The sequence below is a fragment of the Dysidea avara genome, chromosome 9 (assembly GCF_963678975.1).
Source record: "Dysidea avara chromosome 9, odDysAvar1.4, whole genome shotgun sequence".
Taxonomy (NCBI): domain Eukaryota; kingdom Metazoa; phylum Porifera; class Demospongiae; order Dictyoceratida; family Dysideidae; genus Dysidea; species Dysidea avara.
Window position 1 is genome coordinate 33,385,898 of NC_089280.1, and position 24,654 is coordinate 33,410,551.

At 41.3% G+C, this 24,654-nt stretch overlaps 1 protein-coding gene across 1 annotated transcript; it reads left to right on the forward strand.

Annotated features, from left to right (window-relative positions):
- The first annotated feature begins 3,716 nt into the window (after window positions 1-3,716).
- Window positions 3,717-9,296, forward strand: LOC136267687 (uncharacterized). The gene has a single exon (XM_066062835.1). It carries the CDS (start codon window positions 3,717-3,719, stop codon window positions 9,294-9,296), a length of 5,580 nt encoding a protein of 1,859 aa, XP_065918907.1.
- Window positions 9,297-24,654: the final 15,358 nt, after the last annotated feature.

Here is a 24,654-nt window from a genome sequence, read left to right on the forward strand (position 1 = left end):
GCTGATCTCTCTACAGGGTGATTTGTTTGTAGCTGATCTCTCTACAAGTTGATTTGTGTGTAGCTGATCTTTCTACTGGTTGATTTGTTTGTAGCCGATCTCTCTACAGGGTAATTTGTTTGTAGCTGAACTCTGTACAAGGTGAATTTTTGTAGGTGATCTCACTGCAGGTTGACTTGTTTGTAACTGAACTCACTAAAGGGTGATTTGCTTGTAGCTGAACTCCTTACATTGTGTCCAGTTTCTAGCTGATCTCTCTACAGGGTGATGTATTTGTAGCTGAACTCCTTACATTGTGTGTAGTTTCTAGCTGATCTCTCTACAGTGTGATTTGTTTGTAATTGATCTCTCTACAAGTTGATTTGTGTGTAGCTGATCTCTCTGCAGGTTGATTTGTTTGTAGCCGATCTCTCTATAGGGTAATTTGTTTGTTGCTGAACTCTCTATAAGGTGATTTGTTTGTAGTTGATCTCTCTGCAGGTTGATTTGTTTTAGCTGAACTCTCTACAGGCTGATTTGTTTGTAGCCGATCTCTCTACAGGGTAATTTGTTTGTAGCTGAACTCTCTACAAGTTGATTTGTGTGTAGCTGATCTCTCTGCAGGTTGATTTGTTCGTAGCCGATCTCTCTACAGGACAATTTGTTTGTAGCTGATCTCTCTACAGGGTGATTTTTTTGTAGCTGACCTCTCTTCAGGGTGATTTGTTTCTAGCTGATCTCTCTACAGGGTGATTTTTTTGTAGCTGACCTCTCTTCAGGGTGATTTGTTTCTAGCTGATTGCTCTACAGGTTGATTTGTTTGTAGATGAACTCTCTACAGGGTAATTTGCTTGTAGCTGAACTCCTTACTTTGTGTCTAGTTTGTAGCTGATCTCTCTACAGGGTGATTTGTTTGTAGCTGAACTCCTTACATTGTGTGTAGTTTCTAGCTGATCTCTCTACAGGGTGATTTGTTTGTAGCTGATCTCTCTACAAGTTGATTTGTGTGTATATAGCTGATCTCTCTGCAGGTTGATTTGTTTGTAGCCGATCTCTCTACAGGTAATCTGTTTGTAGCTGAACTCTCTATAAGGTGATTTGTTTGTAGCTGATCTCTTTGCAGGTTGATTTGTTTTAGCTGAACTCTCTACAGGGTGATTGCTTGTAGCTGAACTCCTTACATTGTGTCTAGTTTCTAGCTGATATCTCTACAGGGTGATTTTTGTAGCTGTACTCTCTTCAGGGTGGTTTGTTTCTAGCTGATCTCTCTACAGGTAGATTTGTGTTGATTTGTTCATTGCTGATCGCTCTAAAGGTAATTGATTTGTTGCAGTTGAACACCCTGCAAAGTGTTTTGTTTGTAGCTGATCACTCTAAAGGGTAATTTGTTTGTAGCTGAACTCTCTCCACAGTGACTTGTGTGTAGCAGAATTCTGTGTAACTGAATTCTCTAGAGAGTGACTTAATTGTAGCTGAATTCTCTACACAGTGCATGACTTGTTTATAGCTGAACTTTCTTCAGTATGACTTGTAATGTTCTGAATCTCTATAGTGGTATATTTGCTTAACTCTCCACATGGTGACTGTCTTCTTGTTGAACTGTCTATAAGATTAACTGTTTGCAGCTGAACTCCCTACAGAATAACTTCTGATGTAATAAAATTCTATAATGGAGTAAATAAATTAGCCGAATGCTCTATTAGGGTGACTGTTCTGTTAGAGTATCTCGATCTCGCATTTGCTACACGGAGTTGGCTTTCGAATCATAACTCAGTGGTTTGTAATCCGATTCTTCTGTACTACTGCAAGGACTTTCTATGAAGATTATTCCAGCTATACACCGATTTTCAGCTCATTGCTCTAAGCGGTTTGCCTAGTAGGCGTGAAAACTAATACTTTTTTATTCATAAAAATCGATCGCGTAATTGTGACACAGGTTGGGTTTTGTGTCATATCTCCGTGGTCTTAATCTCGATTCCTTTCAAACCACCAAAAGGCACTCCTACGATGGTTACTCCATCTACTTAGCAATTTTCAACTCATTCCATGAAGCGGTTTACCCTGTAGGCGTGACAACAAATCGATCTTGTTTTACGCGAATAATCGGTCATAACTCCTGAACCATTCACCGGATTTGTACCAAATTTGATGCTAGGATTCGCCTTTGGACTCCCTTTCTGTGTGCCAAATTTCAAAGCGATCGGAGTACGCGTTTGCTTGTTATAGCAATTTTTGCAAGTGTGCAAAAAGACGAAGAAGAAGAAAAAAAAAACGAAGAATAAAAACGAAACTTTGGCAGCTCGTATCTCGGAAATGGCTGGAGCGATTTCCTTCAAATTTGGAATGTAGACTCCCTTGACTGGCGAGGAACTATGTAGCAAATTTGGTTCCAATCAGATACGTGATCACCGAGATACAAATGTGTGAAAATGACGTCTTCGTTCTTCCTGTCAATATACTCACGGTGTGGCGCGCCGGCTTCTTGGGCCGCACGACACACTACTGTGTGTCTTGATCTAATCAAAAACAGCCAAGTTGTAAAAAAAGGTGCGGCCCCCAAAAAGGCCATGGTGAAAAAAGATGTGAAATCCAAGGTGGCGGCCAAGAAATGGCTGTGATGGTAGGTTAATGGTTACATTTTAATAACAACAATTCAGGTGAATTTGGTGCCAAGACCAAGCGGCACAAAATTCACCTGAATTGTCGTTATTAAAATGTAACCATTAACCTACCATCACAGCCATTTCTTGGCCGCCACCTTGGATTTCACATCTTTTTTCACCATGGCCTTTTCGGGGGCCGCACCTTTTTTACAGCTTGGCTGTTTTTGATTAGATATCACTTCTTTTTGTATTTGTATACTGCAAAGCCGGCCTATGGCTTGCTTTGGGGCTTTTTTAACCCGTGTGTTTTTTTTCTTTACTACAGGAAGAAGAAAAGAGCTTAAAGAAGAATTTTAGTACTTCAAATATTTTTGATTTTATTAGTAATTATACAAATTATATACATATCAAGACACACGGTAGTGTGTCGTGCGGCCCAAGAAGCCGGCGCGCAACCCCGTGAGTATATTGACAGGAAGAAAGAAAACGCAATTTTCGCACCTCCGTAGCTCTGTGCTGCCTTGATGAAACCAGACCAATTTTGTTATGTGTAGATTCCCTCCACCTTCAGCACTCCACATTCCAAATTTGAGCGAAATCGCTTCAGGCATTCCTGAGATATGCGACTTCAAAAATTGGCTTAGTTTCTTCGTTTTTTTTTCTTCTTATTTTTCTTCCTCTTTTCGCACACTTACAAAAACTGCTATAAAATGTCGAGATTGATGACTGAATAACTCTATTCGTAGCTAGTGTACATTCATTTATTTATTGTATTAGGTTAGGTCATAAACTTAGGTATTTCCCCTTGTGTGCTTGTACACGTGAGCTATTGTGTGTGCGTTAGATAGAGTTCTCCCCGCCTCGTGTTGCAAGGTTACAAGAGTCGAGTGGCTTTCATCGGGCGTTCCGACCTGCAGAACCTGGTAGCTGTTACGACCGGTATAGAACATTATCGTACATCCGTAGCATTGGTGCTGTGACGCAGTTGAATCGCGAGCCTTACACTTCTAACCCGCCATTGAAAAGTCGTGGTACCGTGGCATAAAGGATAACGGTACCCAGTAAGGCAAGCGATTTCGTTAGTGACACTGTTGTTCTTGCTTGTTATTTCAGTTGGCGATCGGAATTTGTTCGATGGAAGTTTCACACCTCCGAGCATCAAGAAGGGCTCACCGCGCTCACCTGACACGTTTATTTGGAAAGATTGCTTCCATCCTGGAGAGTGATGAGGCTCCCAACGAGAGAGATGCTGCCACCCTTCAAACATCATTAGAACAAATTGAGGCTAAGAAAGCCACACTAACAGAGTTGGATGCTAAAATCCTAGCCACCATCAGTGATGCAACAGAATTAGAGACAGAAATACTGGACTCAGAGGAGATAATTTTCACATTGGCAGAGAAGATTTCCTTCATTAAGGCAGTGCAGTCAAGACCGAAACCACTCAATGTTCAAGCTCCACCTTTTCAACCACTGAGTGTCCAAAGCCCACCACCAACACCAGCAAGTGATTCAGTTAGTGATCAACAAGGAAGTGATTCAGTTAGTGATCAACAAGGAAGTGATTCAGTCAGTGATCAACCAGGTAGCCATCCGGCTAGTGATCAACAGTCTAGTGAGGCCACGCTGGTAACTAATACCACTCAACAACAACCAAGAGAAACCAATGAAGGATCACAACCTAATCAGGCTCAGGGGTATGTTAATACATTTGCTGGTGTCCCCCAGAATGTTAGCCGCCTCCCTAAGCTAACATTACCAACATTTGGAGGTGACCCATTGAAGTGGCAAACATTCTGGGACTCCTTTGACTCTGCTGTGCACTCCAATAATGTGTTAACAAATGTTCAGAAGCTTAATTATCTAAGGGCACACCTTGAGGGTGAAGCTGCAAGAACCATTGCTGGGTTTCCTTTAACTAGTGTCAATTACCAACAGTCAGTAGACCTTTTAAAGGGTAGATTTGGTGATCAACAAAGGATTGTCAATGCCCACATGCATGCTTTGATGAACTTGCCACTAGCTAAGAACAACATCACAAGTTTAAGGGGTTTTCATGATGCAATTGAGAGCCACGTGAGGGGACTGTCAGCATTAGGGCAAGCAACAACATCGTACGGAGCCCTACTAGTTCCCATGATACTAGGGAAACTTCCAGTGGACATTAGAAAGAACTTGGCCAGAGAACACAGCAGTCTTGAGTGGACACTTGACAAACTTAGAGAGGCAATCACAAAGGAAATACGAGTCCTTGAAGCTGGTGCCTTTGTTCCTCCATCTCAGTTTGAAGATCATCACTCTACCGCATCATTTCACACAGGAGCCTTAAGTAGACATGAACCCAGGAAGCTGCCGAAGTGTGTGTTTTGTAAGGGATCACATCCAGCCACACAGTGTGACTCCGTCTCAGACCAATCCAAACGTATTGACATTGTCAAAAGGGATAAGTTGTGTTTTAATTGTCTTGGACACCACAGAGTCAGTCAGTGCCAGTCTAAGGGTCGCTGCAAACATTGTAAGGAACGGCATCATACCAGTTTGTGCCGAGGAACACACAATCCCCAGACTCCCAGTAACACACAGAAACCAGCTTCCGAACAGCCATCTGTCCCTCCTACGCAAGCTTCACAGAATCTGATCAACTCTGCAATGTCACAACCCCAGCTAGCTAAGGTGTGCTTCCTGAAGACAGCCGTTGCCACAGTTAGAGCTAACAACTATTCTGCACAAGCAAACATTCTTCTGGATGAGGGAGCACAACGCTCATTTATCACACAAACTCTTGCAAATTCTCTACATCTTAACACTCAAAGAACAGAACGTATTGCTATTGCTGCATTTGGAACATCAGAAGCCTCCAACCAAACCCTTCCAATTGCCACAATCCAATTACAGACTACTGAGGGCACAGAGATTCCAATATCAGTCCTTGTCACTCCAAGAATTGCTCAGCCACTCCGTAACCTTCCATTTTCCTATGTTAAGCAATTGTCATATTTGAAAGGGTTACAGCTCAATCATGCAGTGTCAGATAGTGGTGACATTAACATATCCATGCTTATTGGAGCTGACGCCTACTGGTCAATTGTGAAAGAAGCTGTAATTAGAGGACCAGGTCCCACTGCTGTGGAAAGCAAGCTTGGATTCTTACTTTCAGGACCACTGTACAACAACACCCCTGCTCTAACATCTGGCATGTTCCACCTCAGTTCTGTATCACTGTATGACTCAACTGATTTTACCAACAGTGGCAACGTGTGGGAAACTGATTCTGAGCAAATTAGCCACTTGTCCACATTCTTACAGGAGTACCTACGTGACTCAGTAACTCGTCAGAGTGATGGTACCTATCTTGTGAACTTTCCGTGGAAATCTAACCACCCCGTATTGCCTACCAACAAGTCTACTTGTGAACGACGAGTGCAGTCACTCACCCGTAAACTGAGTAAAACACCTGAGCTGCTCAAAGTTTACAACGGAATAATTGAAGAACAATTGAGACGTGATTTCATTGAGAAGGTGCCAGACTCTGATTTATCGAAGCCGTGCCACTACATACCACACCATGGGGTACACAAGGACTCGACCACAACCCCCTTGAGGATAGTCTATGACTGCAGCAGCCGTGAAGCTAAGCACTTGGCCAGTCTCAATGATTGTCTAGAAACAGGGCCTCCATTTTTACAAGAGCTACCAGCTATCCTCCTCCGTTTCCGTTCCCGCAAGTTTGGTGTCAGTGCTGACATTGAGAAGGCGTTTCTGCATGTGCAGTTACACCCCAAGGACCGTGATTTCACCCGTTTCCTGTGGCCATGCAACCCTGATGATCCTGAGAGCCCACTTCAGACCTACCGCTTCAAAGTTGTTTTGTTTGGGTCAGCCAGCTCTCCGTTTATGTTGTATGCTGCTCTTCACTGCCATCTAACACAATGCAGTTCAACCACAGCAAAGGATCTTCTTCACAATTTGTATGTGGACAACATTTTGTCAGGGTGCTCAACTGAAGAAGAAGCCATTCTATACTACACTGAAGCCCGAACAACACTTTCTGAAGCCAATTTCAATTTACGGAGCTGGGCATCTAACAGCAAGCAAGTTTGTGCAGCAGCAGAGAGGGATCATGTCGCAGACAATAGTGAACAAGTCAACACTCTTGGACTAGTGTGGAACACAAGTAATGATAGTTTGTCACTTACTCAGAAGGCCTTTCCATCATGTGATTCTCCAGTTACGAAACGTGAGGTGTTGCAACAATCATCAAAGATCTTTGATCCACTGGGTTTTACCTCCCCAGTTACAATTAGTACTAAGTTACTACTACAACAGCTATGGCAGAAGAAGTTATCATGGGATGACCCACTCCCACCAGAGCATCAACAACAATGGCAGACACTACTTCAAGATCTTGAACAATTGCACATTATCTCTATTCCTCGATGTTATTTAAAGAATGGATTGAGTACAGCTGCACCAATTGAATTACACATATTTTGTGACGCAAGCACTAAGGCTTATGGCGCAGTGGCATACTTCCATCAACACTGTGAATCATCATTTGTCATTTCCAAAACTAGAGTAGCTCCACTGAAGCAGCATACACTCCCCAGACTGGAATTGATGGGTGCCACCGTTGCTGCACAGATGTACACTTGGATCAGTTCCTCAATCAATTACAAGATTGACGTAGTTCACATGTGGTGTGATAGCCAAATCGTACTCCATTGGCTCAACAGTGACAAGAGACTGAAACAGTTTGTTTCAAACCGTGTGTCATCAATTACCGAGGCCTGCCCTGCTCAATGGTGGGGTTACTGTCCATCTGCAGACAATCCTGCAGACTTGTTAACCAGAGGCATTTCACTTTCAGCACTACGAGCTTCCAGTATGTGGACACATGGTCCAGAGTGGATTGTCCGTGAAGAGTTACGGCCACAATGGAGTACGACTGACATACAGCATGTTCAACTCACTGTTGCAGAGACTGAAGTGCTATCCCCCAACCCAGTTGAGGAAACAAGTGAAGACAATCAATTATCCTCTGTAGCAACCATCATTGACATAGAAAGGTACAGTACACTGTCTAAACTGTTATATGTCACTGCATATGTGCTACGATTCATTGAGTGTATTAAATCACATGGGTCCAAGCCTACAGGACCAATTACAGCTGGTGAACTAAGCAAAGCTCAGAACATGTGGATACAAAGCTGCCAACACTCAACATACTTGAAGGAAATCAACTCCTTACACAGAAGCCAGACATCTACTAGACGTTTGCCACTAGTCAGACAGCTTCGATTGTTTTTAGACTCCTCCAATTTTCTCCGCTGTGGCGGGAGGATACATAATGCTCCTGTTGACCACAACACCAAGTTTCCTTACCTCCTCCCTGAGAATCACAGACTGACCACATTGATTGTGTACGCCACTCATGCCACTCAATTACATGGAGGCACTCATGCTACTGTCACAGCCCTAAGACAATGCTTCTGGATTCCAGCAGCACGAAGAGTGGTAGCCAAGTTATTAAGGAAGTGTGTGATCTGTCGCAGAGTCGCTGGTAAACCATTCCCTACCCCTGATCCCCCACCACTGCCGCTGGCCAGAGTCCAAGATGGGCCTCCCTTCAGTGTAACTGGAGTTGACTTCACAGGAGCCATGTATGTGAAGAGTGAAGGAGCAACTGGTGAGTACAAGGTATATGTCTGCCTGTTCACCTGCGCCAGTACCAGGGCAGTGCACCTTGAAGTGGTGACTAATCTTACTGAGGAAACCTTCCTACAAGCCTTCCGTAGATTTACAGCACGCAGGTCATTACCTCGGTTAATTATATCTGACAATGCTTCGACCTACGCATCAGCAGCAAAGGAATTAAATGAGCTTTTCCAGTCACGAACACTGCAGTCTGCTCTCACATGCAGGGGCACAACATGGAAGTTCATTCCCAAGAGAGCCCCTTGGTATGGGGGCTTTTGGGAAAGGTTAGTCGGGATGGTGAAGATGTCTTTGAAGAAGACTTTGGGCCGAGCCTTCATCACTCTGAACACCTTACAGACTACTATTGTGGAAGTAGAGGCAGTACTTAATGATCGACCACTGACCTACCTTCCATCCTCCACAGGAGACCTGGTGCCATTAACACCATCTCACTTACTGTATGGTCGCCGAATCATTGCCCTACCACACCCTGATGTACAGGAAGAAGAGATTGCAGACCCAGATTATCCTTCAGCTGAACAACTGCGAAGTAAGGTGGACCGGCAGGGGCTGCTGTTACAACACTTTGTATCTCGTTGGAAAAAGGAGTACTTGACCTCCCTACGAGAAAGACACCGTACAGCGGGCTCTATGGAACAGACAGTGAAGACAGGTGATGTGGTACAAATTCATGATGACATACCCAGAAGCCGTTGGAAACTTGGAGTAATTGAGGAACTTGTGAAGGGGAATGATGGGTATATCCGATCAGTGACGGTACGCACAGCAAGTGGACGTACCAACCGTCCCATTGCCCGTCTATACCCCCTGGAAGTGGAAGATCCCTCGACAGATGTTGAGCCAGTTCAACAGGAAACTGAGTCAATTGTCCAACAGAATACTGATCAAGTTTCACCCAGACACCCTAGAGCCGCTGCTGTAAGAGCAAGGAAACAGTTGAGTGAATGGACTGAAACTCTACGCCGCCCCCCGGAGGATGTCGAGATTGATGACTGAATAACTCTATTCGTAGCTAGTGTACATTCATTTATTTATTGTATTAGGTTAGGTCATAAACTTAGGTATTTCCCCTTGTGTGCTTGTACACGTGAGCTATTGTGTGTGCGTTAGATAGAGTTCTCCCCGCCTCGTGTTGCAAGGTTACAAGAGTCGAGTGGCTTTCATCGGGCGTTCCGACCTGCAGAACCTGGTAGCTGTTACGACCGGTATAGAAGATTATCGTACATCCGTAGCAATAAAACGCGAACGCGTTATCCGATTGCCTTGAAATTTGGTACACAGAAGGGGGGTATAAAGGCGCATCTTGGTACCAACTTTGGCTGGAATACCATAAACAGGCAAAGAGTTATGAGCGATTATGCACGAAAAATAACACCAATATGTTGTCACGCCTACAGGGTAAACCGCGTATGGGAAGAAGCTGAAAATCGGTGGGTGAATAGGTTAACTATTGAACCTCAAACCTTTTGTGGTTTGAAAGAAATCGAGCTAAAAACCAGGAAGATACAGCGAAAAAATCAACAGTGTGTAACAATTACGCAATCGAGATTAGCTAATTTTTAATTTTATTATCATTATTATTATGCTTGCCAAGCCTACCAGATAAACCACTTGGGGTAATGCTTTGAAAATCGCTGTACAGATGGAGTTATCATCTTAGAAAGGCTCTTCAATGGTGTAGAAGAATCAGACTTAAAGCCACGGAGTTATAACACGAAATCCAACTTGGTGTAGCAAGTGCGAGATCGAGATACTCTAATAGAGCAGTCATCCTAATAGAGCAGTCACCCTGAACAGAATTCAAGAGATCAGTTAGAAATAAGTAACCTGTATAGAGATCAGCTACAAACAAATCACCCTGTAGAGAGTTCAGCTACAAACAATTCACCCTGTTCAGACATCAGTTAGAAGAAGTTTTCTTGTAGAGAGTTCAGTTACAAACAAATCACCCTGTTGAAAGATCAGCTAGAAGATGTCACCTTGTAGATAGTTCAGTTACAAAGAAACCACCATGTAGAGAATTCAGCTACAAACTAGTGACCCTGTAGATACATCAGCTAGAAGAAGTTACCTTGTAGAGAGTTCAGCTACAAAGAAACCATTCTGTAAAGAGCTCAGCTGCAAAAAAATCACCTATACAGAATTCAGCTACAAACAAATCACCCTGTAGAGAGATCAGCTAGAAGAAGTTACCTTGTAGATAGTTCAGCTACAAACAAATCATCCTGTAGAGAGATCAGCTAGAAGAAGTTACCTTGTAGATAGTTCAGCTACAAACAATTCACCCTGTACAGAGCTCAGTTAAAAGAGGTTTCCTTGTAGAAAGTTCAGCTACAAACAAATCACCCTGTAGAGAGATAAGTAAGAAGAAGTTACCTTGTAGATCGTTCAGCTACAAACAATTCACCCTGTAAAGAGATCAGCTAGAAGAAATCACCTTGTAGAGAGTTCAGCTTCAAAGAAACAATCATGTGAGAGTTCAGGTACAAACAAATTGTCCTGTAGAGAGATCAGCTAGAAGAAGTTACCTTGTAGAGAGTTCAGCTACAAAGAAACCATCATGTAGATAGTTCAGGTACAAACAAATCACCCTGTAGAAAGATCAGCTATAGAAGAAATCACCTTGTAGAGAGTTCAGCTACAAAGAATCTATCATGTAGAGAGTTCAACTACAAACAAATCACCCTGTAGAAAGATCAGCTATAGAAGAAATCACCTTGTAGAGAGTTCAGCTACAAAGAAACCATCATGTAGAGAGTTCAGCTACAAACAAATCGGCCTGTAGAGAGATCAGCTAGAAGAAATTACCTTGTAGAGAGTTCAGCTACAAAGAAACCATCATGTAGAGAGTTCAGCTGCAAACAAATCACCTGTAGAGAGTTAAGCTACAAACAAATCTCCCTGTAGAGAGATCAGCTAGAAGAAGTCACCTTGCAGGGAGTTCAGTTACAAAGAAATAAACCATGTAGAGAGTTCAGCTGCAAACAAATCACCTGTAGAGAGTTCAGCTAGAAACAAGTCACCCTGTAGAGAGATCAGCTAGAAACAAGTCACCTTATAGAGAGTTCAGCTAGAAGAAGTCACATTGTAGAGCTACAAAGAAACTACCATGTAGAGTTCAGCTGCAAACAAATCACCCTGTAGAGAGATCAGCTAGAAGAAGTTACCTTATAGGGAGTTCAGCTATGAACAGATCACCCTGTAGAGAGTTCAGCTACAAACAAATCACCCTGTAGAGAGTTCAGTTACAAAGAAACCACCATGTAGAGAGTTCAGCTGCAAAAAAAATCAATCACTCTGTAGAGAGTTCAGCTAGAAGAAGTCACCTTGTAGAGAGTTAAGCTGCAAATAAATCACCCTGTAGAGAATTCAGCTACAAACAAATCACCCTGTAGAAAGATCAGCTAGAAGAAGTTACCTTGTAGAGAGTTCAGCTACAAAGAAACCACCATGTAGAGAGTTCAGCTGCAAACAAATCACCCTGTAGAGAGATCAGCTAGAAGAAGTTACCTTGTAGGGATTTCAGCTACAAACAAATCACCCTGTAGAGAGTTCAGCTACAAAGAAACCATTCTGTAAAGAGCTCAGCTGCAAACAAATCACTTGTACAGAATTCAGCTACAAACAAATCACCCTGTAGAGAGATCAGCAAGAAGAAAATACCTTGTAGATAGTTCAGTTACAAACAAATCACCCTGTAGAAAGATCAGTTAGAAGAAGTTACCTTGGAGAAAGTTCAGCTACAAAGAAACCATTTTGTAAAGAGCTCAGCTGCAAACAAATCACCTGTACAGAATTCAACTACGAACAAATCTCCCTGTAGAGAGATCAGCTAGAAGAAATTACCTTGTAGAGAGTTCAGCTACAAAGAAACCACCATGTAGAGAGTTCAGCTGCAAAGAAATCACCCTGTAGAAAATTCTGCCAGAAACAAATTGCCCTGTAGAAAGATCAGTTAGAAGAAGTTACCTTTTAGAGAGTTCAGCTACAAAGAAACCATTCTGTAAAGAGCTCAGCTGCAAACAAATCACCTATACAAAATTCAGCTACAAACACATCACCCTGTAGAGAGATCAGCTAGAAGAAATACCTTGTAGATCGTTCAGCTACAAACAATTCACCCTGTAGAGAGAGCAATTAGAAGAAGTCACCTTGTAGAGTGTCCAGTTACAAAGAAACCACCATGGAGATTTCTGTAATCAATATATGTGACCGGATTTGCGAAAAGGGGTCTTCCACACACATCCAATTCCGTAAACGTTGGAGACCATAACTCAGTGTTCAAGTAACACATTAACCTGAAAATTTCACCATGTATTCAGCTACAGTGGTGCTCACCACTGCCCAAATATCAAGGCAATAGCTCTTTCCAATCCGAAGTTATCAATTGTCAAAGTTGGCAAATTGGATGTGTGTGGAAGACCCCTTTTCGCAAATGCGGTCAAATATGTATTATACAGTATATATAATTTGTACATTTTCTGATAAAATATTTAAAGTACATCTACTTCATCTTTTCTTCTTCCTGTAGTAAAGAAAAAAACGCAGGTTAAAAAAGTCCCAAAGCTGGTATACAAATACAAAAAGAAATGAAATCTAATCCAAAACAGCCAAGCTGTAAAAAAAGTGTGCGGCCCTCAGAAAGGCTATGGTGAAAAAAGATGTGAAATCCAAGGTGGCGGCCAAGAAATGGCTGTGATGGTAGGTTAATGGTAAAAATTTTAATAACGACAATTCAGTTAAATTTTGACCAAGCAGCACCAAATTCACCTGAATTGTCGTTATTAAAATTTTTACCATTAACCTACCATCACAGCCATTTCTTGGCCGCCACCTTGGATTTCACATCTTTTTTCACCATAGCCTTTCTGAGGGCCGCACACTTTTTTTACAGCTTGGCTGTTTTGGATTAGATATTTATTACATGCCCATTATTCCTCACAGGATATTTTTTTGCAACTGATCTTTCTACTGGGTGACTTGAAATGTAGCTGAACTATATACAGGATGGTTTCTTTATAGCTGAACTCTCTACAAGGTAACCTCTTCTAGCTGGTCTCTCTACAGGGTATTTTGTTTCTAGCTGAACTCTCTACAGGTGATTTGTTTGCAGCTAAACTCTCTACATGGTGGTGTCTTTGTAGCCGAACTCTCTACATGATGGTTTCTTTGTAGCTGAACTCTCTACAAGGTGACTTCGTTTAGCTGAACTCTCTACAGGGTGATTTTTTTGTAGCTGAACTCTCTGCAGGGTGATTTGTTTGCAGCTGAACTGTCTACATGATGGTTTCTTTGTAGCTGAACTCTCTACAAGGTGACTTCGTCCAGCTGATCTCTCTACGGGGTGATTTGTTTCTAGCTGAACTCTCTACAGGTGATTTGTTTGCAGCTAAACTCTCTACATGGTGGTTTCTTTGTAGCTGAACTCCCTACATGAAGGTTTCTTTGTAGCTGAACTCTCTACAAGGTAACTTCTTCTCTACAGGGTGATTTGTTGTAGTTGAATTCTCTACAAGGTGGTTTGTATGAGGCTGAACTCTCTACATGGCGGTTTCTTTGTAGCTGAACTCTCTACAGAGTGATTTGTTTGCAGCTGAACTCTCTACATGATGGTTTCTTTGTAACTGAACACTCTACAAGGTGACTTCTTCTAGCTGATCTTTCTACAGGGTGAATTGTTGTAGCTGAACTATCTACAAGGTAGCTTCTTCTAGCTGATCTCTATACAGGGTAATTTGTTTGTAGTTGAATTCTGTGCAGGTGGTTTCTTTGTAGCTGAACTCTGTACATGATGGTTTCTTTGTAGCTGAACTCTCTACGGGGTAATTTCTTTGTAGCTGAACTCTATATATGATGGTTTCTTTGTAACTGAACTCTCTACAAGGTAACTTCTTCTAGCTGATCTTTCTACTGGGTGATTTGTTTGCAGCTGAACTCTCTACATGGTGGTTTCTTTGTTGCTTAACTCTCTACAAGGTGAATTCTTCTACCCGATCTCTCTACAGGGTGATTTGTTTGTAACTGAACTCTGTACAAGTGCGTTTTTGTGGGTGATCTCACTGCAGGTTGATTTGTTTGTAGCTGAACTCACTAAAGGGTGATTATGCTTGTAGCTGAACTCCTTGCATTGTATCTAGTTTCTAGCTGATCTCTCTACAGGGTGATTTGTTTGTAGCTGATCTCTCTACAAGTTGATTTGTCTGTAGCTGATCTATCTGCAGGTTGATTAATTTGCAGCCGATCTCTCTACAAGGTAATTTGTTTGTAGCTGAACTGTCTGTAAAGTGATTTATTTGTAGCTGATCTCTCTGCAGGTTGATTTGTTTTAGCTGAACTCTCTACAGGGTGATTTACTTGTGTAGCTGAACTCCTTGCATTGTGTCTAGTTTCTAGCTGATCTCTCTACAGGGTGATTTGTTTGTAGCTGATCTCTCTACAAGTTGATTTGTGTGTAGCTAATCTTTCTACTGGTTGATTTGTTTGTAGCCGATCTCTCTACAGGGTAATTTGTTTGTAGCTGAACTCTGTACAAGGTGCTTTTTTGTAGGTGATCTCACTGCAGGTTGATTTGTTTGTAGCTGAACTCACTAAAGGGTGATTTGCTGAACTCCTTACACTGTGTCTAGTTTCTAGCTGATCTCTCTACAGGGTGATTTGTTTGTAGCTGAACTCTCTATAAGGTGATTTTTTTGCAGCTGAACTCTCTACATGGTGGTTTCTTTGTTGCTGAACTCTCTACAGGGTGTTTTGCTTGTAGCTACTCTCTACAGGGTGATTTGTTTCTAGCTTATCTCTCTACAGGTTGATTTGTGTGTAACTGATCTCTCTACAAGCTGGTTTGTTTGTAGCTGAATTCTCTGCAAAGTGTTTTGTTTGTAGCTGACCTCTCTTCAGGGTGATTTGTTTCTAGCTGATCTCTCTACAGGGTGATTTTTTTGTAGTTGACCTCTCTTCAGGGTGATTTGTTTCTAGCTGATATCTCTACAGGGTGATTTTTTGTAGCTGACCTCTTTTTAGGGTGATTTGTTTCTAGCTGATCGCTCTACAGGTTGGTTTGTTTGTAGCTGAACTCTCTACACGGTGATTTGCTTGTAGCTGAACTCCTTACATTGTGTCTAGTTTCTAGCTGATCTCTCTACAGGGTGATTTGTTTGTAGCTGATCTCTCTACAAGTTGAATTGTGTGTAGCTGATCTCTCTGCAGGTTGATTTGTTTGTAGCCGATCTCTCTACAAGGTAATTTATTTGTAGCTGAACTGTCTAAAAGGTGATTTGTTTGTAGCTGATCTCTCTGCAGGTTGATTTGTTTTAGCTGAACTCTCTACAGGGTGATTTATTTGTAGCTGAACTCCTTACATTGTGTGTAGTTTCTAGCTGATCTCTCTACAGGGTGATTTGTTTGTAGTTGATCTCTCTACAAGTTGATTTGTGTGTAGCTGATCTCTCTGCAGGTTGATTTGTTTGTAGCCGATCTCTCTATAGGGTAATTTGTTTGTAGCTGAACTCTCTATAAGGTGATATGTTTGTAGTTGATCTCTCTGCAGGTTGATTTGTTTTAGCTGAACTCTCTACAGGCTGATTTGTTTGTAGCTGATCTCTCTACAGGGTAATTTGTTTGTAGCTGAACTCTCTACATGGTGGTTTCTTTGTTGCTGAACTCTCTACAGGGTGTTTTGCTTGTAGCTGATCTCTCTACAGGGCAATTTGTTTGTAGCTGATCTCTCTACAGGGTGATTTTTTTGTAGCTGACCTCTCTTCAGGGTTATTTGTTTCTAGCTGATCTCTCTACAGGGTGATTTTTTGTAGCTGACCTCTCTTCAGGGTGATTTGTTTGTAGCTGAACTCCTTACATTGTGTGTAGTTTCTAGCTGATCTCTCTACAGGGTGATTTGTTTGTAGTTGATCTCTCTACAAGTTGATTTGTGTGTAGCTGATCTCTGCAGGTTGATTTGTTTGTAGCCGATCTCTCTACAGGTAATCTGTTTGTAGCTGAACTCTCTATAAGGTGATTTGTTTGTAGCTGATCTCTTTGCAGGTTGATTTGTTTTAGCTGAACTCTCTACAGGGTGATTGCTTGTAGCTGAACTCCTTACATTGTGTCTAGTTTCTAGCTGATGTCTCTACAGGGTGATTTTTTGTAGCTGATCTCTCTTCAGGGTGGTTTGTTTCTAGCTGATCTCTCTACAGGTAGATTTGTGTTGATTTGTTCATTGCTGATCGCTCTAAAGGTTGATTTGTTGCAGCTGAACACCCTGCAAAGTGTTTTGTTTGTAGCTGATCACTCTAAAGGGTAATTTGTTTGTAGCTGAACTCTCTCCACAGTGACTTGTGTGTAGCTGAATTCTGTGTAACTGAATTCTCTAGAGAGTGACTTAATTGTAGCTGAATTCTCTACGCAGTGCATGACTTGTTTATAGCTGAACTTTCTTCAGTGTGACTTGTAATGTTCTGAATCTCTATAGTGATATATTTGCTTAACTCTCCACATGGTGACTGTCTTCTTGCTGAACTGTCTATAAGATTAACTGTTTGCAGCTGAACTCCCTACAGAATAACTTGTGATGTAATAAAATTCTATAATGGAGTAAATAAATTAGCCGAATGCTCTATTAGGGTGACTGTTCTATTAGAGTATCTCGATCTCGCATTTGCTACACGGAGTTGGCTTTCGAATCATAACTCAGTGGTTTGTAATCCGATTCTTCTGTACTACTGCAAGGACTTTCTATGAAGATTATTCCAGCTATACACCGATTTTCAGCTCATTGCTCTAAGCGGTTTGCCTAGTAGGCGTGAAAACTAATACTTTTTTATTCATAAAAATCGATCGCGTAATTGTGACACAGGTTGGGTTTTGTGTCATATCTCCGTGGTCTTAATCTCGATTCCTTTCAAACCACCAAAAGGCACTCCTACGATGGTTACTCCATCTACTTAGCAATTTTCAACTCATTCCATGAAGCGGTTTACTCTGTAGGCGTGACAACAAATCGATCTTGTTTTACGCGAATAATCGGTCATAACTCCTGAACCATTCATCGGATTTGTACCAAATTTGATGCTAGGATTCGCCTTTGGACTCCCTTTCTGTGTGCCAAATTTCAAAGCGATCGGAGTACGCGTTTGCTTGTTATAGCAATTTTTGCAAGTGTGCGAAAAGACGAAGAAGAAAAAAAAACGAAGAAAAAAAACGAAACTTTGGCAGCTCGTATCTCGGAAATGGCTGGAGCGATTTCCTTCAAATTTGGAATGTAGACTCCCTTGGCTGGCGGGCAACTGTGTAGCACATTTGGTTCCAATCAGATAAGTGATCACCGAGATACAAAGGTGTGAAAATGACGTTTTCGTTCTTCCTGTCAATATACTCACGGTGTTTCGCGCCGGCTTCTTGGGCCGCATGACACACTATCGTGTGTTTTTATTGTGACTGGATTTGTGAAAAGGTACCTTTTCCACACTAAATTTGACCCATTTTTTGAATTTTGAAGTTTTGTAACTTTTTGACCATGGCATATAATTGCCTGAAATTGTCCATGAGTGTAGCTACAGTATCTGGCTGCAATTTGATACTAAGAGCAAGTGTTAGGAGTCAAGTGTTACATCATTTGTTTGCTGGTATGTCAAATGTGTGGAAAAGGTACCTTTTCGCAAATCCGGTCACTTATATAATGCTATCCATACTGGCCATAGTTCACTATGTGGTAACCAGTTCAAACACAGTACGTGTTAGTTACAACGCATTCCACTCGTACATTTGGTTTGAGTGTACGGCAACCAGTTTATATGTACTACGTGCAACAGTGAAGTATAACCAGTTTGAGAACCGGTTAGAACTGGTTTTTAGTTTATAGCAACCAGGTTCATAGTTATGTGCTGCGTGTTTAACTAGACGTTGGGTACTACTGTACTTCGAACTTTATCAAGACAAACTCAGCGGATTAAGATGAGCCACCGTTGGCTAGTGTGCCATGGTACCATTCTTGGTGTTTGAGATAGACTATTCGACCAAAGGACTGAGCGGCAAGGGTGAATCAACTGAGTCAAAGCATATGGAAGTAAACTAGAAGTGTTGTAAGCATAGGCCATTCTCAGGGGGGCCATGGCCCCCCTGCTGAAAAATAACTTTTTAAAATCTTGAGGAAAAGTTGCAGTATAGTATTTTTAGTAGTTTTCATGTTTTAAGCAAAAATTTTAGGCTGTTTTCAAGCCTTCATACTGCAAAAATTCTGCAAAAATTCGTCAGGGGGTTGCACCCCCAGACCCCCCTGAAATTCTACTTTATACTACAGACAAACAACAATAGTTATGCTGTTCCCTACTTGGCCCCCCTGTAGGTCAGGTCTAGAATCGCCACTGGTTGTAAGTTTCTGTAATTTAAGTAGGGGCAGAACTGAAAGGTAGCATCAGGCTGACAGCAGCGTAGCGGGAATCGAGGCTCAGATCCGAGCATAGCTAAATAAATATTGAGATACTCTAATAGAACAGTCACAATAACGTAGCAGTCAGGCAAATCAGAGTATTCAGTAGTAGCTATTCTGATAAACTGCTGATAATTGAATTTCAGAGGATCTAAAGTTTAAAGTTTTCCTGGGGGTTATGTATTTAGTAGAAAGCTTATGCTATAAAATATTGTGAAACCCTATTAGAGAATTCAGCCTAATGCAACAGTCAAATAAATTGTTGAAATCACTGTCAGGTTCAATTTCTGAGGGTCTAATTTTCAAAACAACATTACTTGGAGCATTCCCTCAGACCCCCTCAGATCGGTATGCTAGTTACAGTGGTTTGTAGCTACGCCCTGAAAAGTGTTGCAATGCACTGGCACCAGGAGGATGTCAAATAGTAATGTTGCCACAATATGTCAAGATAACAAGGTGGTGATGTAGCCAATCAGTTATATCGACGTTTTCACGATTGTAGAACCACTTAGTCTAAGATGTGGGGAGGCCAGACATAGCATTTGGAATTTAATTAAGTCACTGATGGTTTATAGTGGTGAGCACAATTCAACTCCAAAGAAAACTCTGAAGTTTTTATTGTTTCTATACAGTAACAACCACTTGGCTCAGCTGTTACAGTAGTAAAAAGTGCTTATAGCTTGGTTACCATTAGTAACTTTTACTTGAGGTATATGTCCACTTCAAATTTTTTAACTTACAAGGAGGAGTTTGTCATGTTATAGTTAGTTATATAATTATCGTGATATACGTTCATATTGTGGCATAACCTTTGATAATATAATTGTGACCGGGCCTGCGATAATAGGGCATGTGGGCACATGATTTTTGTTTACTTTTTCACACTTTCATCACTCATAACGTTTTGTACCATTATGCTATGGTGTTGCAATTTTCAGCACTTAGTAAGCATTTCATTGGCATAACGATGCAAGTTACAGAATGGAAATATACTTTTCCAGTAATGAGATATGACCAGTAGAGTGATGGGGTGTAGTTTGTGCCCACATGCCCTGTTTTCGCAGGCCCGGTCACAATTATGATATCTAATCCAAAACAGCCAAGCTGTAAAAAAAAGAGTGCGGTCCCCAAAAATACCATGGTGAAAAAAGATGTGAAATCCAAGGTGGCGGCCAAGAAATGGCTGCGATGGTAGGTTAATGGTAAAAATTTTAATAACAACAATTCAGGTGAATTTGGTGCCGCTTGGTCTTGGCACAAAATTCACCTGAATTGTCGTTATTAAATTTTTTACCATTAACCTACAATCACAGCCATTTCTTGGCCGCCACCTTTGATTTCACATCTTTTTTCACCATGGCCTTTTTGGGGGCTGCACTCTTTTTTTACAGCTTGGCTGTTTATGATTAGATATCACTTCTTTTTGTACGTATATTTGGGGATTTTTAACCAATCTTTTTTCTTTACCACAGGACGAAAAAAAGATTTAGGCATAATGAAGATTTAAAGCAGATTTTTAATACTTGAACTATTTTGATTTTATCAGTAATTATACAAATTATATATTTTTATTAAATGCCAATTTGCGAATTATTTCCTACAGGATAACTTGTTTGCAGCTGAACTCTCTACATGGTGGATTTTTTGCAGCTAAACTCTCTACAAGGTAACTTCTTCTAGCAGATCTGTCTACAAGATGATCTGTTTTTGGCTAAACTCTCTACAGGGTGTTCTGTTCATAGCTGATCATGAACTCTCTTCAGGGTGATTTGTAGCTGAACGCTCTACAAGGTAAATTTTTCTAGCTGATCTCTCTACAGGGTGACCTGTTTGTAGCTGAACACTCTAAAGGGTGATCTGCGTAGCTGAACTCTCTACAGGATGATTTGTTTGCAGCTGAACTATTTACATGATGGTTCCTTTATAGCTGAACTCTCTACAAGGAAATTTCTTCTAGCTGATCTGTATACAGGATGACTTGTTCCTAGCTGATCTCTCTACAGGGTGGTTTGTTTGTAGCTAAATTCTCTACAGGGTGACTTCTTCTAGCTGAACTTTCTACAGGGTGATCTTTTCATAGCTGAACTCTCTACAGAGTGATTTGTTTGCAGCTGAACTCTCTACATGATGGTTTCTTTGTAGCTGAACTCTCTACAAGGTAACTTCTTTTAGCTGATCTCTCTACAGGGTGATATATTTGTGGGAAAACCGGGCTTATCGCCTATTTAAAAGTATCGAGAAACGCCGGTTTTAAGTATTTAGTGTGTTGTAGCTCGCCAATAGTTGAAGCTATGTGTACCATATTTTCACACGTTTTACACCAATTCCTTACCTTCCAGAACATCCACTGTGCAAGTAACCGACAACTTAGTTTCCTGCCATTTTAGATAGTTTTTAAAACCGAGGTTGACTGTATCAGGCGAGCTGCAAATTGGGTGGGAGGCGGGGGCCCTTGAAAGCGGGCAAGATGCAGTTCAAAAATTGACAAGGAAGGCCAAGGGTTGAATCAGGCCAAGTTTTGGACCATTAAGGTCTCAAAACTGACTAAAATGAAAGAGAATTCACAGCAGAGGTACTTATTCAACACCACAGAGCTGTACAGCCACATACAGTCATCCCCCGGCTGACCAGAGCTCCATTAAGGCCCCACATCACATGTACGGATCGCTACTGGGCTTGGGAAAAGCAGCCAGCAAAACCAGACCACTCAAGTCTAGCTGATTTTGATTGTGGAATTAGATAGTTTATTCATGTAGCTTTGTGTCCTGGCTGAAAAATCGAACCTGCCGACATGGGCGATAAGACGGGTTTTCTCAGACTGGGTCACATTTGTAGCTGAACTCTCTACAGGGTGATTTCTCTTTGTAGCTCAACTCTCTACACACAAAGTGTCTTCTTCTAGCTGATCTCTCTACAGAATGACTTATTTCTAGCTGATCTCTCTGCAGGGTAACATGTTTGTAGCTGAACTCTACAGGTTGATCTGTTCATAGCTGAATTCTCTACAGGATGATTTGTTTGCAGCTGAAGTCTTCAACAGGGTGGTTTCTTTGTAGCTGAACTCTCTATAAGGCAACTTCTTTTTTTCTAGCTGATCTCTTTACAGGCTGACTTGTTTCTAGCTGATCTCTCTTCAAGGTGACTTGGTTCTAGGTGAACTCTCTACAGGGTGATCTATTGTAGCTGAACTCTCTACAGGTTGATTTGTTTGCAGCTGAACTATCTACATAGTGGTTTCTTTGTAACTGAACTCTTTACAGGGTGACTTCTAGCTGATCTCTTGTTTGTTTGTAGCTGAACTCTCTACAAGGTGATGTCTTCTAGCTGATCTCTTTATTGGATGAATTGTTTCTAGCTGATCTCTCTTCAGGGTGACTTGTTTCTAACTGAACTCTCTACAGTGTGATCTGTTAAGTTTGTAGCTGAGCTCTCTCTTGTTTCTAGCTGATCTCTCTCTTGTTTCTAGCTGATCTCTCTATAGAGTTATAACTTGTTTATATAGCTGAACTCTATAGGATGGTTTTTGATTGGTTGCTGAACTCTCTACGTGGTGGCTTGTTTGTGCTACAGAGTAACTTGTTTGTAGTTGAACTCTCTACAGGGTGACTTGCTTTTAGCTGAATTGTTTGTAAGATGAACTGGTTGTAGCTGAACTGCCTACAGAATAACTTGCAATGTAATATAATTCTATAATGGAGTATGTTATAGACGTAGCTGAATGCTCTATTAGGGTGACAGAGAGAAAACCATCATTATTATAATGAGACACAAACATTTACATTAAACATCAAGGAATCCTCGGTCACATGCGACCACCAGACAGGGTTGGTTAAAAACATCTGGGTGGGCATGGCAAGGAAGTACAAAACATAAAGTAAGTATACATGCATGTACATTTAACTAACTAAAGAGTCAGTCTGGGGAGGCAGGAAACCACTCACGACAGTCCCTAGCCATAAATATTCTTTGAGATGCTGTAATACACTTCTGCGAAGCAGAATCCAAAACTTTCCTTAGAGCTGCTTTTGACACCAATATATCGTGGTGAACAACATGTAACAGGTTCCATAAGTTCTTTACACAAGAAGGATGGTAGTGGCCTAGAACGCTGATTTCAAGAGTTTCGTAATAGTTAGAAACATTCAAACAATCTAATTCTGCTAACAGTTGCTGATACTCTACTTTGTTCTGCTTACGTAACCTGGCTGACTGAAGATGGTGTTCTGAATCCAATGGACAGGTCAACTCAAGTAAGGCAATAGAGTTGGTGGCAGTATTATAACATACAAGGTCTGAACGATAAGAAGTCACCATCACCTCTGGTGGAATTGTGACTGGAGGTGACACACTGGCTTGCAAGTTTGGGAGGTCAACAAAAACTTGGATAAATGGTAAATTTTCACAAAGATCAATAAATTGGTATGCCAAACATTGCAATGCCAAGTTTTGCCGGTAGGTGTATCTGTTCTGGTCCAAAGCCACTGGACATCCACTCAAAATATGGGTGGTAGTGGGACGTGCAGAGTCACATAAGACAAATCACGCATTACGCTGAATTTTCCATCTACGCAAATTAACCTCAGTTGGTAACGTGTCAGACGATGCCCTTAAAAGAAAGGATAATTTTCCCAGGTGGAATCCTGACAACAAACGATTCCAGGAACCACAAGTAGCTTCCAACTTAGATGAATCATTATTTACACTGGACTGATAGTGTTTGGAGGTGATTTTCACAACAAGATTTGGTCTCCTCTGACAGTTGACGTTTGGCCATTAAGTAGAGTGATCGAGCAAATGGGAAATCTGTAAGCTGTTTCTTGGCAGCTGTTAAGATGGAGTAATCATTCCCTTGTACTTGTAGGAAATCTTTCCCTAACTGCAGGTGTAAGCCCAACTCATGGAGTTGGGGATCAGAGGAAGCATTTCTATTAGAGTATCTTGATCTCGCATTTGCTACACGTAGTTGCCTTTCGAATCACAACTCAGTGGTTTGTAAACCGATTCTTCTGTACTACTGCAAGGAGTTGCTATGATGATTATTCCAGCTACATACCGATTTTCAGCTCATTGCTCTAAGCAGTTTGCCTGGTAGGCATGAAAACTAATATTTTTTTATTAATAAAAATCGATTGCGTAATTGTGACACAGGTTGGGTTTAGTGTCATATCTCCATGGCCTTTATCTGGATTCCTTTCAAACCACAAAAAGGCACTCCTACGATGGTTATTCCATTTACATAGCAAATTTCAACTAATTCCTCCAACTCTCATATACCTCTGTAGAAGGACGTATCGTGATGTTATGATGTAGAAGTTCTGAGTTTGCCCGTTTTTCTTTGCATAATTAATGATGTCATTAGAGTTGAACATGGTATCGATTTAACATGTGCCTAACAATGTCACTAGCAACCAAATTAACTCCAGCTGTAAGCATTTCTCACCGAACTATAATCGTTCCTTCGTGGGTTAAGACTGCTTCGTAAGTGTTTCTTGCTAGGCCATTCATGAATATGGCTATCCTGAGCATCGCGAGTGTGAAATGGTGCTAACGATTTTTACATTTTTATGGCTGCTCCTATGTAACAAACCACAACATCTTGTCGTTATGTCATAACTTCACGATACGCCCTTCTACAGGGGTATACGAGAGTAGGACACTCTCCTCAGTATATATATATATATATATATATATATATATTATGAACTCTTGATAATACATATCAAGACACACGGTAGTGTGTCGTGCGGCCCAAAAAGCCGGCGCACCACACCGTGAGTATATTGACAGGAAGAAAGAAAACGCGATATTCACACCTTTGTAGCTCCGTGATCCTTCATCCAATTGGAACCAGTTTTGCTGCAGAGGTGCCCGCCAGCTAGGCAACCCCACATATCAAATTTGAAGAAAATCACCTATGCCATTTCTGAGATATGAGTG

What these genes read in the sequence shown, in the direction of transcription:
- LOC136267687 (XM_066062835.1), top strand. Translation starts at nt 3,717, where the DNA reads ATGGAAGTTTCACACCTCCGAGCATCAAGAAGGGCTCACCGCGCTCAC.